Consider the following 19,213-nt stretch of genomic DNA (forward strand, 5'->3'; position numbering starts at 1 on the left):
GCTCCCTAATCCACGGACTCTTACGCAGACCGCGTGTTTTGCGAGGAATCCGGATCCCACTTCTACACGAAAGTGCTGTATAACTACGTCCATTCTGATTTCATCGTCGCAGGCGTAAACCTTTCCAACCTGGCCTCCCACTTCGGGGTGGAGTGCACCGCTTGCCGAAATTACGCGATCTAAGCGAGCGCAGCTTCGCGCTCCTCAGAGCGAGGCACCCTCTTAGGCAGCGTCCGGGGTGCGCGTTGAGCGCAGCGCCTCCCTGGCTCCCGACTGGTCCACCGCGGGGCGGGGAAGGAACGCGGGCCCGGCCGAGCTTGTTCCGGACGTGGGACCTCCCCGTAGCGGCTCCCGCTGGCCAAATAGGGAAGCGGAGCTGCCAGCAATCGCCGAGCTTCGCTCCTCGGAGGGCCCACCCTGGATCTCTCAGCCATATTTTGGGGGGGGGTCGGAGGATGGCTGCTGCGACGGAACGTGGGGGCTTTTGAGTGCTTTGGTCCGATTCCCCCCTACAAGGAAGCGAACGACTTCTGCCAAGCAGGATGAATCCCAGCGAAGGTGTGGCGCCGCTGGAGAAATACAAGCTCGTGGTGGTCGGGGGAGGCGGCGTGGGCAAGAGCGCCCTAACTATTCAGTTCATCCAGGTAACTCGGAAAAGGCGCGGCAGGGCAGGGCTCGGCTGGGTTAGGCGGATGGGTCAGGGCTGAACAAACTTTGTCGGTATGTTTTCGTGCTGGGTGGATATCCCTGGACTTTGTCCATTAGTGTAAGTGTGTGTATAAGTTCTGCTGAAACGACTGGAACGTTTCCAACTTAAATGTGCATAGATTTATAGCCTCATTTGAGCAACTTTGGCTGCCAACACAGCCTACTTAGGAATAATGCCCCAGGGAAACATGACATGAGTGCAAACATTTTTTAAGCTAACTGCCTTCAGCCTGGTGCTCTTCAGATGCCTGGAGCAACCATTCCCATCATTCTGAGGCACTGTGAGAGTGATGCAATTTCTCAGCCAGCAGATATGGAGGACAGCAGGTTGGGAATGTGGCAGCAGGTCACCACTGTTCTGCTGTTTCTTCTTATCCTCAAAAGACAACTGCATTTGGAGAAAGAAAGAGATTATTAGTGAAAAGCAAGGGTCATAAAAGGAGTCTTCTTGAATCAGCTCGGTGGTGTTTGTATTCTGACATTCAGCATGGCAGAGAAGCAAATTAGGTGTATTTGGAGGTACATAAGATGGGTGAAGGCAGTATACCCCTTCCACTATTGCTTTCTGGCATTTAAGTACCCTAATAAACACTTGGCTGAATTTGGATGGCTCATTGGGGTCAGATCTGGTTAGAATTTGGGTGAGAGACCACTAGGAAACCCCAGGACTATAGGCTGGACTGAGAAATGGAAAAAATATCCTAGACGGTGATAATGGCAAACTGCTTGCATATTGCTGCCAAGAAAAGAGAACTGCCCTTTGAATTCAATTCAAAGAGGACTTTACTTTCTTCTGCCACCTGGTAGCTATTGATAACCCTCTGTTATCATTATCATTATTATATTTTTATCTTGCCTTTATATTTGGTTAACTCAAGGCAGCGAACATACCTAATACTCCTGCCTCCTATTTTCCCCACAGCAACCCTGTGAGGTGGGTTGGGCTGAGAGAGAGGGACTGGCCCAAAATCACCCAGCCGGCTTTCATGCCTGAGGCAGGACTAGAACTCTCAGTCTCCTGGTTTCTAGGCCAGCACCTTAACCACTAGACCAGACTGGCTTTCCGTCTAAAGCAGTGGCTTTCAAACATGGCCACTTTAAGATGTGTGGACTTCAATTTCCAGAATTCTTGGAGTTGAAGTCTACACATCTTAAAGTTGACAAGGTTGAAAGACAGTAGCGCAGGAGCATGCATGAAGCTGGTGGCAGAAGTTTGAGTGAATGCTTGTGCCAGAGACTTTAATTTTTCATGAGCAAAATTGGAAAATGAATTTCCAGTTATTTCTGTCATCCTTAAAATCCTTTCCTCTCATCCTTCTCTTCCTCCGCTTTGTTTCAGTCTTACTTTGTTTCTGACTATGATCCCACAATTGAGGACTCCTACACAAAAATCTGCACTATTGATGGTACTTCAACCCGGCTGGACAGTGAGTATCAGTGGGCTCCCATTTCACTGAGATACTGTGGATGCTGTGTGCAAAGGAATGTGTGTGTGGGCAGGGGTGAGGTAGAAATTTGGCTCAGAGGGGTCTTTACATGCTGTGGTGTGTTTCATCCTTAGGTACCACTTGAGGGCTCCTTCGTGACTACAGCTCTCAATTTTTAATCTTTCCTTATTAGCACTGCTCAATGCCATGAAGGAAAATAAGGCAGGAATGAGGAAAGGGAGGCTGGCAGTGTGGGCTCCTGGAATAACTGGGAGAGAAAGATTCATTGCATCCATCAGCCTTTTCCAATCTGTACCTTCTAGATCTGCTGGACTACAATTTCCATTATTCCCAGCCAGCAATGGTTTGTTGGCCATGTTGGTTGGTTATTTGTCCAACACGTTTGAAGGGTACCAGTTTGGAGAAGACTGAGGTAAACAAATGGATCTGGAACTAGGTGCTGTGAAACCAAGCCTGTTATTAAAATCAGGCCTGTTTGCAGACTTCCTACTGCTACAAACTTACAACAAACTCTCCATTCTTGAATTTGCCATCCAACTGAAAGTAAGCTTAATCTATGTTAACACATCGATGGGGGGACTTCTTGGTTGTAGGAGACCATAAACTGAATGTGAAAGCCATATGTTATCAAGGGGCATGGAAGGTCTATATTTGAGTTCGTGAGGATGGTTGCTGTTTGGAGGACACAGTGGATATAGCCTGGTCATATTTTCTTGTTTAAAACCAACAATAAAAACTGCCTGTTGGAAGTGGGAGGAATGCAGCCCCTTTTAGCTACTGGAGGCTGAGCTGGATCTGTTGCTGAAACCAACTGACTTGAGGCACTTCCCACCCCAACAAAATATTTTCCTTACAGGTGACAGGCACCTGTCTGTCAGGGAGTTGCTATTTTAATGTGCTGAGATCCACTGTATGTACCACCATTCCAAAAGCATCAAAGGAAATTTAAATGGCAGTTCTTGACACCTCAGGGCTTCTGCCACCTTGCCAGATTTTGCCACCCTGAGGAGTAGAGGGCCATGAAATGCCACCAAAGGAAGTGATTCAGCATTTTGCTGAAGTATCCCATCGCATCTGGAACTGGCTGTGTCATTGCTACTAAGATGGAAACAGGCAACTTGGTGTTCTGTGTCCATATAAGAGCTAGTTTGGTCTAGTAGTTAAGGTGCTGGGCTAGAAACCAGGAGACAGAGTTCTAGTCCTGCCTTAGGCATGAAAGCTGGCTGGGTGACCTTGGGCCAGTTCCTCTCTCTCAGCCCAACTCACCTCACAGGGTTGTTGCTGTGGGGGAAAGAGGAGGAGGAAGGAGTATTAGGTATGTTCCCTGCCTTGAGTTATTTATAAAAATAATAAAGGCGGGACAGAAAATAAATAAATAAATAAATAACTCTCATGGCTGTGTTGTCTTGTGTCTTGGGGAGTTGTAGCTCAGAACAGCTGGAGGGCATGTGGTAGCTTACCAGTGCATTAAACTCTCCCCTCTCCTTTCCTACATGCTTCATCCTCAGATTGATTGGGATCTAATGCATTTTCTTTCCCTCCGCATTTTCACTTGTCAGTTCTGGACACTGCTGGTCAGGAAGAGTTTGGAGCCATGCGGGAACAATACATGCGAACAGGGGAAGGTTTCCTCCTTGTTTATGCTGTCAATGACCGGGGCAGGTGAGACCAAAGCTGAGGCATTCCTGCGGAATGGGAGCCTTTTCTTCATTAGGGTGAAGGTGTGCGTGCCACTGGCCGGTGGGGCTTTAATAGAAGATATTTGGGGTCATAATTTTCTCATTTTCTCTCCCTTTCCTCCTCACTCAGTGTTTTTACCAAAGGTGCAAAGAGATTGTTCACCTGTGGCCTATGGGCTGCAGATTGCTCAGCCTAATGGGCCAAGGAAATGCAGGCTGAGATGTGAAGGCTTCAGAAGTGTTTCCTGGCTTTGCCTGGGGTTTTTCTGGGAAAAAAAAAATCCTTGGCTGGTGGTTTAACTTGCAATTAGTCATGTTTATACTCCCTCAAGATGCTATTAAAGCTATTATTAAAACTTAGTGCTAAACACAATAAGCATTAAACTGACTGCCCAGTGCATGTGCTAAGCCATAATGAGGCCTCTTTGGCTTAGGATGATATTGTGTGAGTTCCATATATTCATGGCTTATACATAGTTAAAACAAACAATGGTTTAGAAAGCCATTGTTGTTAAATAACTACACAAATGATATGATATGAATTTTAAAACGGCCAGGATGCTCAAACAGACCTTTTATGAGGAAAGCACTTTGTATTTGTTATAATTTTCCCCAGATAAGTCTCCTGAAGTGTAGGAAAAACTTATAGTAGTCTTGGTATTGGCATAGTGATTTTTCCCTTCTTTTAGAAGCAACAGGAGGGAATTCTTCATCAATTTTCTTTTTAAAAAGGGCTGGGTGGGGGGAAAAACCACCTTCTTTAGTTGTTGCCAGTGCAAGTCTGTTAGAACTTGGGAAATTTTTCTACTCCAAATGCTGCTGGTTCTGACTGGAGCCTTTCTCAGCTGGGACCACATTTGTGTATTCATGTGATGACTGCCTTACTCAGCTTGCCATTAAATTTGATTCATACGTGGTTAAGTAGAAACCTCTTTAATGGAGTGTAGTATGCAGTACGGTGAAAAAGTTGCAAACAGAAGTTCCCGTGCTTTCTCTCAGTTGAACAGCCCAATGAACTCAACCCCCTCCCCCTTCTTCGGTATGCAGCCCCCCTTCCTCGTGCCAGTCCGTTCAGTTCTGGGCAGATGTCTCCCAACAGCTCGGCAGCTTGACCTTGGATGCCAGAGGTAGCCCAAACAAGATGCTTTCACATTCCTGGCATGTCCCCCTCCTGCTTCGACCAACTCGCAAGTCTCCACATGTGTTGACTTCATTGATGCGTGCGAGTCTGATCAGATGTTCTGGGAACGTTTGACCTGGGAGCATGACAATTCATTTCTTTTATTTGATTTATAAGGCTGCCTAATTGCAAGCAACCCAAGGATGCAATCAATAGGTTTAAAAACATCGTAAAAATAGAACAGTACAGTAACCAGTAAAATAACAGCAGATCTGGGAAAAGCACATTGAGGGAAAATTCTTCTTTATCTTATTCCCATTTCTTTGTCATTATAGTTTCAATGAAATCCACAAATTCCACACTCAGATACTTCGAGTGAAAGACCGTGACGAGTTCCCCATGATCCTTGTTGGCAATAAGACTGATCTGGACCTTTATCGGCAGGTGAGCCCAAAGGGTTCACGGGGTATTGTGATTTTAATCTCCACATAGTGGGGTTTTGTGGTGAGTTATACAGCTTAATGTTTTCAGTCTATCTAGCAAGCCCATCTTCAGCAAAACACCACTGTCCCTTAGATTAAGTATGATTCATGAAGTTTGGGGGTATAGCCCTGTAGCCTTCCAAGTGTTGCTGAACTACAATTCCCAACAATTCTGGATAACGAGAGAATTAAAGAAGAGATGCTTATTAAAGAAGAGATGCTTGGAGATGTAGATAAACACACTGGAGAGCTGCAGGTTCCCCTACCTTAGCTAAATATTTACTGTTTTCTTACAGCAGCACCAGGGCATCCCTCCCTCCCACCCACTGGTACACTCTAGATGCAAGGCCAGAAAAAGTTTGACATCAATTCCAGTGGAAGGAAATATTTTCTTTCTCATTTCTTGGTCCAAAGAAGGTCAAGCTAACTCAACTTTCTCTAGAGCAGAGAGCGCTCAAGTAGAGTATAAACAAAATATTTTGTTTTTTGTTGAAATCAATATAAGTTACAATTAAACTATTGATATTAAAATATAGAAAGGGCACAAACAAACTTGCCAAGGCTGCTGGTGGAATCTAGTCAGGACAGTGCCCAGTTCTCAGCTGGTAGTGTGATGGCCACTGTTGCTCTTAGGAGGCAACTGTGAATGAAGAGCTGGAATGTAGACTCCAAATCAGTTCTAATATTGGGTTCATTCAAAGGGGGAAAACTATTCCAAAGTCCTGAGCAAAATCAAGGACAAAAAGAAAGCCCTGCCTCAAGAAAAGTATGAAGGCAAGGGCAGCAGAACATTAGGTTACACCTCTCATTCCTTTCATCCCCATCACGCAAAGCAGATTCTGGGATCATAAGGGACACAAGTCATCCTGAGCGGGACAAAACCCCCAAAACAAATCACACTAGCCTCAGCTTTAGTCTAGAAGAAATGCTATTCCATATCAATGTAAGAGAGACAACACATTACAATGACTGTCTCAGCTGCCAGGTAGATGGGAGGCTAATGGAATTCCTCCACCTGTGGATCCATGTAACATCAGATGCATGGGTCCTTAAGATAATATCGCACAATCACATAATTTATTTCACAAGACCCCCTGAGGTTGTTTTACCCCATCCCTTAGGGCATGCAGAAGACAAAACTTCAGTTAGTCCTGAAGGCTTTCAATCACCTTATAGGGAATAAGTTGATCCCACCTGGCCACTGATTCTCAGGCTCATAAGGCATATTAGTCATCATTCCCAAGAATAAGGAATGGTGCACCATCCCTCACCTCATGGAAGTGAACCACCACATTAGATAATTTCAGGTTTCAGTATCCAGTTGGCCTTGAACTTACAGTAGGTTTACCTACATATTCCAATCCATCCTCCCCACAAAGAAGTTCCTGAGATGTGAATACCATGGCACTCAGTATCAATTTAAGGCCATTGAGCTTGTCATTAATTTCCAAAGTATTGTGACTATCATAGCCCATCTCAGATTGCAGCAAATACACATGTACTTCTATCTGATCCTCTTTAATTAAGCAGGGATTGATGGCCGGACCTTGATGCAGACCTTGGAGAACCTGGGCTTACTAATCAATGAAAATAAGAGCACCCTTCAACTAGTGCACTGTCAAAGCACACTGGCATCATTCTAGAACTGAAAGAGGCCTTATTTTCCTGCCAAAGGAGAGATAAGAGACCATCCAGGCACTAGTTGCCTCAGTTGTTCAGACCAGGCACCCAGGCCTCGTGAGTCTCACCCATCTCCAGGCCAGATGATTGCCAGGGTAATATTAATACGATGGGCATGGATTCACTGCGGAGTCCTCCAATAGAAGCGTCTCCTCACTTTCAAGAACATAATAGCTCCATCTCCAGAACACCTGGCACTCCTAGCAAAGGTGAGGAGCTCCCTCAAGTGGAGGCTCCTGGAAGCTCTATCCAAAGGCAGAGAGGGATATATGGCCCTCTCGCCAGGTCCAACTTATCACATACGCCAGCCTCAAGGAATGAGGGACATACTGCTAAGGCTGAGTAGCCTACAGGGAAGAAATTCAAGGCAGCGTATATCTCTTGGACCTATGAGCAACATGACTAGCTCCACTTCCAGACTATTCTAAAAGGCCAGCACATCCTCCTCCTAATCGAGCAGAACCACCAAAGCCTGCTGTGCATCAGGAGAGAGAGAGGAGCTGGATCAAGATAGCTGACGAAGAAGGCAAACAAAGTCCTACGTAGGACCAAGGAAAGGACAATGTACCATCTCTGTGGCATTCAGAACATGGCAACATATTGGCTCAGCCGTGAAGATCTGAACCCTGGTGAATGCAGTTTCGGACCCAGGGTATTCAAGCACCCTCCATGATCTTCAGGAGGGCAGCAGTGGAGCTCCTCACAATCTCTGAGGTTGACTTGGGTCATTGCATGACAAAAATTCATACTAAATATTTCTCATTTTCCTTCCTCATGCTGCTATATCCTCATGTATTTCTGTATTAAGACCTTTCCTTACTTAGCTATGTGTTGGCAGGTGCCTGAAGAGGAGGCCCTTCACTTTGCTCGGGAGAACCGAATCCCCTACATGGAAGCCTCTGCAAAGATCCGATTCAATGTGGACGAGTCTTTCCATGAGCTGGTCCGAGCCATCAGGTAAGAGGGAGGCGCTTGTGGCTGAACCAGGTGCTGTGAAAGAACTGAAACTCCCCCAAGCTGAAGAAAATCCTTTTCTATGACAACATCCCTCAGCATGAAAGGCTTTTTCCGATTAGATATTGGCTGGTTTCTTTCTTGCTTTAGGAAGTTTATATTCTGTCGTTCCATTCATACTATTCTCAAGGTAGTTTACAGCAATTAAAAATAAAAACATTAAAACAGAAGTATAAAAACAATGCAATTAAAATCAAGCCAAAATTGAAATTGGTAGTGTTAAAACAAAATCAGTTTATCAGTTAAAATAGGTGGATTTTCAATATTTCCCTAAATACTGGGCGAGCAAGGGCCAAGTGCACTCCTTGGGAAATGCATTCCATAGCCTGGGGGCTATGAAGAAGAAGGCCTTTCTTTCTCCCTTTATCTAACAATTCTCTTCTCTGACTCTTCCTGTGCCTCTCACTCTCCATTTAGCAGCCAGAGAGAGATTGATTGGATCAGAAACCTGGCTGGCTTGCTTGTTTGCTTATAAGGGCTTTTGAAATTTCAGGTTGAGGACCACATGAAATTAATCTCAAGGCCATTAAGTAGCCTGAGGGATGTAGATTGCCCACCCAATATTAGTTATCCCATATGTTTTTATAGAAAAGGGTGGTGGTGATTGTGATGATGATGCCATCAACTTTCTTGTGTGATGCAGCTTCCTCTCTGAAAATTTGTATTTTAGACTGTGGCTACATTTCAGCTGCAGCTAACCAGCTGTGTCGAATATCCCACTTTGGGCCTAGGAAGCTGTTTTGGCTACTCAGTAAAGATTCCAGAGCTAGGAGAAAGGGTGGAGCTGGAAGGCCAAAGCACTGACTTTAGTGGACCACTCATTTTGCAGACCTCACCATGTGTTTCTCAACCTTGGCAACTTTAAGACGGGTGGACTTCAACTCCCAGAATTCCCCAGCCAGCCATGCTGGGAGTCCACCCGTCTTAAAGTTGCCAAGGTTGAGAAACACTGCCATAGAGATTTCTGCTATGAAAGGTGAAAGCATGTTGTTTCCTGCTTTCTTTTTAGAGTTGCGTTCAGTGTGTGTTGTTGAGGAGTCTTGCCCACCACCTCTGGAGATGAACTCTAGCTCACAAGCTGAAGATGTGGACTTTTTCACTAGTCTGTAATAAAGGGCCATCCAGCATAGTGGGTGGGATGAGAGTAGTCTTGGTTGCCCTCCGGCCAGCACTTTCCTGGAACCTCACAGGCTGCAGCACCAAGGAATGGTCATCATCTGCTGGATGCCCAAAGCATTATTAGTACACTCCTTCCAACGATACAGCCTCCTGGGCAGTAGCAATTGGCCCCTTCCAGGGATATAAGTAATGGTTTTGCAAGTGGTGCTCATCTCATGCAAGAACGTTTCCCAAAAGTAATGTGATACGGCATGCACTCTTTAATGTCTTGTTTCCTTTGCTCACTCCAGTTTTCTTTTTCTTTTTTTGGCAGGAGGTTTCATGAGCTGGAATCTCCCCCTGCCCCAGCCGTTCACCCCCAAAAAAAAGAGCGCAAAAGCTGTCCTTGTTCCATTCTGTAAATGGCCATCCCACATGAAGCGTTGCAGCCTGGAAGAGGAAGAAGGGCTGCTCAGATTCCCCCCAACAAAGAGGACAGAGCAGGATTTCTCCTAGTTCCATCTCTCCTACTACAACTAGGGCTGGCACTGTGTATTTTCTAGTTATACCAAAATGCTACAGTTTTTATGTTGTTGCAGAGGAGTCTGCAAACTGGGAATGAGAAAGGACCTAGACAAGTCCTACTTCTCCAGCATGTCCTGAACCTACGAGACATGCGTGCAATTTTGTTGGCCGTACTCTGCCGCTTTGCCCTCCTCTATTCTTCCAAGGAAATTGCATAAAAGGTGCCCCTTTTTTGCAAGGCGGCAAAAAGCTTATTCATTTTAAGTAAAAGAGGTACAGGGTTGTAAATTTCACTGGCAGTCCAGTGATATATTGAGTTAAAGAATAGAAATCAACAGCCGAGCAACATATATCTCACTGCAGCTAAGGGCAAGCTTTTGCACATACATGGATATACCTACATGTTCAAAGACATATAGGACAAATGCATTTTAAAAGGTACTCTAATTTTTCTATTCCTTTTTGAAAAAATAATAGCTCATACACTTAAGCCATACATGGGCCAAGCAGCAAGGAAAGCAGCAGCGGCAACAGACACAATTATACTTTCATTCTTCCAAATTGCTGGTACTTTTTTTTTTTCCTAGAGCAGGGTATAAAGAAGCACACTTTACAGCAGTGTTTTTCAAACTTGGCAGCTTTAAGATGTGTAGACTTCAATTAGTGGCTGGGGAATTTTTGCTGGGGAATTCCGGGAGTTGAAATCCACACATTCTGGGAGTTGAAGTCTATACATCTTAAAGTTGCCAAGTTTGAAAAACACTGCTTTACAGTGAGGGAGTTTGCAAAATTGGGGGGCTAGCAAGATCGTGATATTTTAACAGAAGGTTGTGATGGCTCTCACAATATGGTTGCCATACTGTATTGTGAGAGTCACCTATACACAAAACAATTACTATAAGTGTGGCCAGTTACAAAATACAGTGTGTCTCCTCATTTAGCAACCACAATTCATTCCAGCGAAGTGGTTACTGAGCAAAACGATCGCTAAGTGAACCACATGACACAGAGAGACGCAGCGAAGATCACTGGTTGCTACCATCTCATTCAGATAAAGTTCTCTCGTACAGCACCACCAGTGTTACTCTCATTCTGGCATGCATTGTCGTCAGGTGCAGAAATATGGCCATAAGTGCACACATTGGTTGGAAAATTATTTTTTTAATACTGTCATATTCATGAGTGGTCACTGAGGTAGTCACTAAACAAGGACTGGCTGTATCCTTAAGGCAAATAAGTGGTGATGCTTCCTGCAGAACCACTTAGCAGCTCCTCGATGTTCTACCATCCCAGCTTACTGTTTTAAGATGGTGAATGTTTGAAACAGTGAATGCTTAATTACTAGAATCAAATTTCAGTTCCAAACTTTTTTAAAAAATTGTTTTGTTCAGGAACAGAATTACTGTATACTTTGAAGACATGACCAGCTTTTGTTAAATTCATCCTTTGTTCCCCACTTTTGTAATGTGCTCATAAGGGTAAACAAAGTGACGACAAGGAACCTTGTTTTTTTAATTAGCCACTCTTTGCGTTAGTAAATTTTCCTCTTAGCAGGGTTTCCCAACATTTTTAGAGGTACTATCATGTTGAAGTATCAGTATTGCAGTTGCATGCATTTTTACTTGGATTATTTTTATCAGTAGATCCTTACACTGATTTTCCAGAGCTTGCGTGCCATTCAACAGTTCCATCATCTAAGATAACCTTCCCTAGACTTCAGATGTGTTAAGATTACAATTCTCAGATTATATTAGCGTGGAGTAGTGATTAACATGTTCAATCTGGATCTCTTTGATCATGGTTATAGAAGCTTGCTGGGCCAGTCACTATCTCCCAGTCCAACTTACCCTACCTGGTTGATATGGGAAAAATGAAAGGGAAGAACATACAAGATATAGATAAAATTCTCAGGCATGCAGCCATGTGCATAATTGGGGAAGGCTATCCTGCTGGAACTATCATAAATGCCCCCAGTACTTATGTTCTAAAGATGGGCAGTCGATAAAGCAAATGGATGTATTGCACGTGCAAGCTTGAACTGTCACAGATAATGTGTGCGATTGGGGTCCCTTGCTTATTATCCTTCTACCATGCTGCAAAGGCTTGCATTCCAGCTGTAAATGCCAAACAGTCTCTAATGCAAAGTTTATAAAGCCTTGGGGTTTCCCCTTAAATGCAAACTGATCGTGGCATAAGCCTTCATAGACTAGAACCTCTTTATTAATTGTACAAGGCCATGGTTACTAAACTGCAATGCAGCACCAAAGCAAACTCACAAGGGCACCATGGATATTTTAAATTTCCAAAGGAAGCAGCAATACTCAAAATCTGTCAGACACTGCATGAACCAGTAGCCTAGTACCGTATGACTTTGTTTCCCTCAGAAAGTTAAAATATCCTGTGATATCCCTGTGAGTTCAGTTTCTGAAGCCCACGGTTCTGAAATGGCACCATGAACCAAGAAACCTCTGGTGCAAGGTGTTATTCTAAGGCTAAAAGGAGCATGCATATGTGTATATGCACACAGAGGCACAAAGACACAACATTGAACAAAACCTATTAAATGTTAAAGTGGTCATAGGCTGTGAATGTGACCTAATCGTGATTTTAATAAAAGGGAAACATTCCCATTACCAGTGTGTAACTTTACTGTTACTGTGTAACAAGCAGATATAAAGGCTGGCTTTGCTCAGTACATTAGGCCCTTGTTTCTCAACCTTAGCAACATTAAGGTGTGTGGACCAACTCCCAGAATTCCCCAGCCAGCATACTGGCTAGGGAATTCTGGGAGTAGAAATCCACACATCTTAAAGTTGCTAAGGTTGAGAAATACTGCATTGGGCTAAGGAAGTTGACATACTAAGCCACAATATGATTTATTTGCTTGGCCATAGCATATTCTGTGAAAAAAAGGGTGTGAACTCAGCCACTCTTGTAGTATTAACCCCCAAAAGTCAGCAAACTTTTCTAACGAGTTTCCTAAAAAAAGGGGGGGGAGGGGGCTGCCAAATTTGTGCTATGACCCTGTCCCTTTTGCATCACTGTTCCTTGGTACAACTCCCCAGTGAGGTTTATGGCCAATGAAAGGCTGCCATTCCTGATACAGATCAGCTTTTATGTGATACTTTGACAAATTCTCTTTAATAGAACAAATTTCCCCATCTATTCATAAAAATGGGGTGGCGTGCCTTTTTCTTTTTAATGCATACTTCTGTATCACATGCTACATATATGTGTGTGTGTTTGAGCATGTGGAGAATGCTATAATTTTTATAACTGAATTGCCTGCTAATGAGAAATTTAATGTGTCCATGCATGAACTGAAAAATAGTATACATTTTTGTATACAGTAAGCTGGGGTGGAAAATTACCAGTACAGTGTATTAAAAAATATAGTGGATAAGCATATGTAATAACTCAGTTTGAATTGACATAGAGAATTAAATGTGTCCTTTACTAATCAGTCTAGGAGTTCAGTAGTAAGTCTTAGTTTTCAGTGATTTATGATAGCCTTGGAGAAATAATCATAAAAACAGTGCAATTTCTCCCAGATATAAAATGCTTCCTCCAACCTGAAACAAGTTTCTAAATTCTGCATCCTCTTTACAAATCTATAGGAATAGCAGTATTTGTTTTTCTCAGTACGAGCTATATGCAATCAGCATCTTACTACTAAAGTTGTGCAAAAATTACATATACCAAACAGCAACGAAGCCACCACTGGAAATAGAATTTTGTAATAGGTGACGGGTAAAGAGGGGTGCCTTTGAAGGTGACCAATAGAAAATACACAGAACAGAACAGAACAGAAAATACATAGAAGTTGACCAACAGAAAATACTTTATGATGTCTAGTTGACATTACTTGATTGTCTCCACTCCACATACGGGCTTTCCTAGTTTGCAACTAAAACGGTGCTGCTATTCTGCCTGGGAAGAGCATGTACTAATGCGGTGATGTAGATAATTTTCCAGCTGATAGGAAAGCATAATAAAAAGTGGGACCAGGATTAGCGTTTCTAGTGCCCAATGGCCTTCAAGAATTGCACAGAAGGAAAATGTTGAGCAAGGGATTATGTAAACTTCAGAATATGGATCAGACCACCAAGATGTTGAGACCAAGAGGCAGAGCATCATGCTTCAATGGGAGAAATGGATCTAGGCAGGTTTGGTGGGGTTCCCCTCCCCCTCCCATTACCATTACCCAGCCCACTTCTGCCCCGGCCACCCCAGTCTCAACAAAATGAACAAAGCTGTGCTTCAGGCATTTGATTTTTGCAAAGAAAAGTGTTTTTTGTCATTTTGTTGTGTACACAGTATACAATGTGAGTTTTACATATTGAGAGAAAAAAACGTCTCAGACACTAATAATAAACAATAAAAATATATAGGAACATCCAATAATACAGAACACAAATCCCATATCTCAGAACAATACCCTTGAGGCGCGAACAAGATACACAGAAATACACGTCGTAAAAAACGGGGCCTTTCAAGATCCAAATATAAGGGTGGGTGGCAGAGGAGGAAAGTCTTTTTTTGTCACCAGAAATTGGGCTGTACACATGTGTGTGTGTGTTGCACTTGTCCTTGATCAACTCAGAGCTGGGCCTGTCCAATTCTGGGTGCTCAAGTTTGGCTGCTCTGCCCCTCCAACCAGGAGCAATGGTTTAGCAAGGTTCAGCATGGTACAGATGGTGCAAGTCTATTGTCTCAAGAAGTGCCAAGGCTCTCTAGGTCCCTCTAAAATTAACCCTGTACTATGAAAGATTTCCCCCAACTCCATTCTCTCATTTTCCCAAACCCATGTTCAGCTAACCCCACTTCCACACACAGCTATCTGTCACAATCCATCACTTCTAAGGCCGAACAGCTATCAGTAACCTGGTTTATCAGGGAAAGCTGTTTTTAAAAAATCTAAATTGCAAGCTTTAAAATACTCGAAGCCAGGCCACTCTCTTTCCCTTTAAAACCATTCTCTTTGATTAGGGCTCATTCACCAAATTCCATCTCCCCCTCCACCATGCACACTCACATACACACTTGCCAACCTCTATTCATCCACAATAAATAAGGAGGGGAGAGGGGGAGAAAATGAGATCCAGCAGAATCTGTGTGCATATATTAGGGACACTGACCTAAGTAACCAAATGGGTCTTAACACATTTCTGTGCCCTTCAGAGATCTGTTTGAAGTAGTTCTTTATGATGAGACCACCGATTCTAAGGTGGGATTTATTTCCCCAACGTCCCTGAAGTACCTTTTCACACCTCCCTCCCCACTACCCAAAATCTGAAATGTATATTGGGGCAACTCCCATAAGTCCTGTTTATTTGGGCAGCTGGAAAGAAGTCAGGAGTTTTGGAAAGACCAAAGTTCTTCTAAGAGCAGAAGGAAAATTAAAATGGAGGAATGCTTAGTGAGGAAGGAGGAACAAGGCTCTAGAGGAGAAGGGCCAGGAATAAAGGATGACTTGATGGAACAAAATCAGATGGATGTGGAGGAGGGAGAAATAGCAATGGAGGAAGAATGAGGTAGACTTTGGCAAGGAGATGGGAATCTGACATAGGAAGATCTACATTCAAGTAAGGGATTGATTTGGGGGGTCAGTAGAAGATCTGGGGTGCGGGTGGTGAAAGCTAACCGTTGGCCAAGGTGTGTGTTTGATGTAATTAGGAAGATCGGGGGGGGGGGACACAAGATAATGGATGGCTGGGTGAGGAGTGGGAAGCCCACCTGTGAATTGAAGAAAGGGTAACTAAGACAAGGTCTTCATCTTCTAGCTCATCAGTTTATTTTATCATTTCAGTTTAGGGTTGGAGAGGGAGCTTTGCTTAGGAGGCAGGATGGGGTAGGGGACACAAAATCTCCCTTCCCCCTCAATAACAACAACAATGATAAAAAAAATTAACAACCTCCTAATGAAAGTTTCAGTCGAAACCAAAGAACGTCACAGCTACAGGTGAGAGGAGAGAGAGAGAGAGAGAGAAACTCCTGCGCATCGTTAAGTTCAAGTTAGTCAAATACAATATGATACATAGACTTTTTATCCTATACAGTATATACAGCTGCAGGGAGGGGGGAGCAGAATCCTGCCTTGTCAGACACCATAATTTGGGAAGAATGGGGAAAAATAAAGAATGATCCCTCCCTCATAGAAGTGCAGATCTACCACCGGGGAAGGGACATATCTAAAGCCCTCTATACATTCCTCCCATGATCCAAGGGGGGCCAACTGTGAAATCTGGGGGAGGGGACAGAAACTTCAGGAAGTCTTGCTACAGTCTTGGCAGGTTGCTATAGATGTCACCAGGCTCTCCCCTGCCCATTTACTGCTATCTATTCAGAAAGGAGACTGGGAAGAACAGGGAAATGTTCCACATGTCCAAATGAGCTAGAATCCCCAGGTCAATGGCAAAAAAGTGGATCCTCCAGCAGCAATTGCCTCATGAAAACACAAGGGGGAGGGGAAAGGGGGTTTCTCCAGAAAGAGAGAAAATCTGTGCTGCCAGTTATGATTGGGAACAAGGAGCTTGGCAATAAATATTCCTGTTGGAAGCAAAAATAGAAGTGATCGCCATTAGTGTATGGATGGATGGCTTCCCTTCACTCCAAACAACAGTTATTTGGCAGAGATGGGATTAGAGTTGTTGGAGAACAGGGGTCATATTTCCTGATCAGACTATGGATAAAAGGAGCTAGACACTGTATAAAGGGTGGCCAATGCACCATCCCCCCATGCTCAATTCTCAACTCTCCCTAAGGAGAAGTAAAGGTTCTTGATGGAAGAGATGCAGGCTAGAACCCAGGAAATCCTGGTCCTTCTATTTCACCAGTCTCACTAATGTCAACTCACTCCACTGAGAGAAACTGAGAAGCCTTTCGGCTCTAAATCACACACCGCCATTCCTCTGACCTTCCAATGGGTTCCCCTATTCTCAACCCCCACCTGAGCAGGGGGCAAGGCTGTTTAATTAGATATTTATACATTTATATATATAAATAATATTTCTCTGTACAGCCAGGGCAAAAGGGAAAGGGGTGTTCCAACCATCCAATTATTTGATGAGAACCCTCCTCAACATGTCCTGTCTGCCATTGCAAACCTCCACCCTCCACCACCGTAACAGGAGGCTTGTCCCATGTCCTGTTTAAGGAAAAAGAGAAACCCCCACGGAGAAGGGGTGGTGGTGGTGGTGATGGTGGTGAGCTGAGTCTGAACTCGTTGCCTGTAATGGTACCCCTCGACTTTCCTCTCCCCACTTCCTGCTCTGGCTCTGCAGAGGGGCAGGCGTTAGGCGGCCCCTCCCGGGGCGTGGCTCTGATGGTGGTGTCACGCGCATTTGCTTTGCGCCTGAGTCAGCAACTCGCTGAAGGAGTCAAACAGTTTCTCCAGCCATGGCTGGTTGCGCATGCACTGCTGCACCACCTCCTCCTGGCCCAAGTCTTCGTCTTGACCCTCAATTGCCGTCGTCTGGAAAAGAGAAATAAAAAGGTTAAAATACTAGCTGTGAAGCCCATCACACAAGCGGCTATTTCAAGAAAGCCACAGGTAGCTAGAACTGATTGGTCTGTACTTGGGGCCAAGGCTCAAAAAAACAACACTGAGTCCTGAGACTTTTTAAATATAACACCATATTCTATATTGTAATGACCTTCACAAACTGCAGCTTATACTTATATGTTGTTTATTCATTCAGTCGCTTCCGACTCTTCATGACTTCATGTACCAGCCCACGCCAGAGCTTCCTGTTGGCCATCAACACCCCCAGCTCCCCCAGGGACGAGTCCGTCACCTCTAGAATATCATCCATCCACCTTGTCCTTGGTCGGCCCCTCTTCCTTTTGCCCTCCACTCTCCCTAGCATCAGCATCTTCTCCAGGGTGTCCTGTCTTCTCATTATGTGGCCAAAGTATTTCAGTTTTGCCTTTAATATCATTCCCTCAAGTGAGCAGTCTGGCTTTATTTCCTGGAGGATGGTTTGATCTTCTGGCAGTCCAAGGCACTCTCAGAATTTTCCTCCAACACCACAGTTCCAAAATCTCAGCCTTATATACTTCTACTTATATACTCATATATTTCTACATGTTAGTGATGGAGGTATAGAGGAAAATTTCTTCATTTAAGAGAACCCATATTGTGGTTATTTTACAGTTATTTTTGTACTTGTTTTAGTCTCTCTTTTTTTTGTACTGTATTTTATTGCTGTGAGCCACGCAGGGTCAATTGGAGTCAGTGGCATCCAAACATCATCATCATCATCATAATGGCAGAATTGATGCCCCATCTCTTTGTATCAGCAAATTTTAATTCAGCTCATTCTCTAATAACAAAGAATATTTGTTAGAAAGTATCACTGCTATTGATACCAGAACACAATTTCCTTGAGGAGAATCAACCGACATGTTCTGCTAATGCTCACAATTGGACTAGATGCTACACTGGAATGATGCTTCAGTAGGCCGGTAAATAAGCTACCTGATATCGATCCACTAAAACTATTTGCTCTCGAAAAGAACTTCCGGTTATATTCATTCCACATAAAATGCAAATTGTCAACTTTGTTGCAGGAGGCAAGCAATCACCTAACTTCTGGGACAAACGTATAAGGGGCAGGACTATGATGCCAAGCAATTTGATTAGGTTTGGTTTAACCCTACATTTTGGTCTCCTCCTTCTCCAGCAAAACAATACACCAGCATTTCTAAGAAGCGAAGCATTTACTAATTCTTTTGGGGGGGGCAGTGGGAGGAGGTAATCTCATCATCTCAGTGAACTGTAGCCTGCTAAGACTGCAGTCTCTCAGAAAATGGAGTGCCTTTCTTCACAGCCATGTGACTTCCATTTGCGCACTGAAGCCAAGTTCCATAACACTGAACACATGAAGTTGACAATGACGACTCTATTTTCCATGCAGATAAACTACTTTATGCACCCTGGACTCCACCTGCAACGTGTCCACTCAACTGGTGTAGTTAACAGCGTGTGAGTGACTATTCATGTGTTTGTGTGAAAGAGAGGGACAAAGAGAAGCAGGGAAAGGTATCAGAGCATATATGAATTTGGGACAGGCTGGGTGGTTTATACAATGCGTCAGGCTATAACATGGTTTGTTTGCTTTTGTCTTAGTGTGATATGTGAACCAGGCCACTCTGCTTTTTCAGCAACTCTATGAGTTACATGGAGTGAACCCAGCCTATGACTAATGTGACTGCAGTGATACAAAAAAGAAATGAAGCAGTTAAGATGTTGGACTAGGACTGGGGAGATTTAGGTTCAAGTCCACCCTCTGCCATGGATGACTTTTGATCATTTACTCTCCCTCAGCAAAACCTACCTCCCAGAGTGGTGGAAAAAAATGGGACGAAGCATCCTATGCATGCAGTCTTGAGCTCCTGAATGAAAGACAGGATATAAATCTAACATACAACCCACAAACCCAAATGGGATTTACTCAG

The 19,213-nt window shown here is 43.9% G+C and overlaps 2 protein-coding genes across 3 annotated transcripts in view; one reads left to right on the forward strand and one right to left on the reverse strand.

Moving 5' to 3' along the window:
* Positions 1-227: 227 nt before the first annotated feature.
* On the forward strand, positions 228-12,387 carry RRAS (RAS related). Of its 2 annotated transcripts, none has more exons than XM_063300885.1 (6): positions 228-644; positions 2,048-2,135; positions 3,716-3,818; positions 5,291-5,399; positions 7,956-8,074; positions 9,564-12,387. In XM_063300885.1, exons 1-6 carry the CDS (start codon positions 543-545, stop codon positions 9,649-9,651), a joined length of 609 nt encoding a protein of 202 aa, XP_063156955.1. In that variant the 5' UTR covers positions 228-542; the 3' UTR covers positions 9,652-12,387. The 2 variants fall into 2 exon arrangements, with proteins under 2 accessions (XP_063156955.1, XP_063156956.1); XM_063300886.1 differs by having other exon boundaries at positions 236-558.
* A 1,634-nt stretch (positions 12,388-14,021) lies between these two features.
* PRR12 (proline rich 12) overlaps positions 14,022-19,213 on the reverse strand; it is a 42,347-nt gene continuing 37,155 nt past the window's right edge. The window contains exon 14 of the mRNA XM_063300887.1: positions 14,022-17,228. Coding sequence (XP_063156957.1) covers positions 17,088-17,228 — 141 coding nt within the window. The 3' untranslated portion in view covers positions 14,022-17,087. The remainder of the gene's footprint in view (positions 17,229-19,213) is intronic.

Source organism: Candoia aspera, chromosome 4, assembly GCF_035149785.1.
Source record: "Candoia aspera isolate rCanAsp1 chromosome 4, rCanAsp1.hap2, whole genome shotgun sequence".
NCBI lineage: Eukaryota > Metazoa > Chordata > Lepidosauria > Squamata > Boidae > Candoia > Candoia aspera.

Coding starts and splice junctions, on each gene's coding strand:
- RRAS (XM_063300885.1), top strand. CDS start 543: ATGAATCCCAGCGAAGGTGTGGCGCCGCTGGAGAAATACAAGCTCGTG. Junction 3,819..5,290: donor GCTGTCAATGACCGGGGCAG/GTGAGACCAAAG, acceptor TTGTCATTATAG/TTTCAATGAAATCCACAAAT. Junction 8,075..9,563: donor GAGCTGGTCCGAGCCATCAG/GTAAGAGGGAGG, acceptor TTTTTTTGGCAG/GAGGTTTCATGAGCTGGAAT.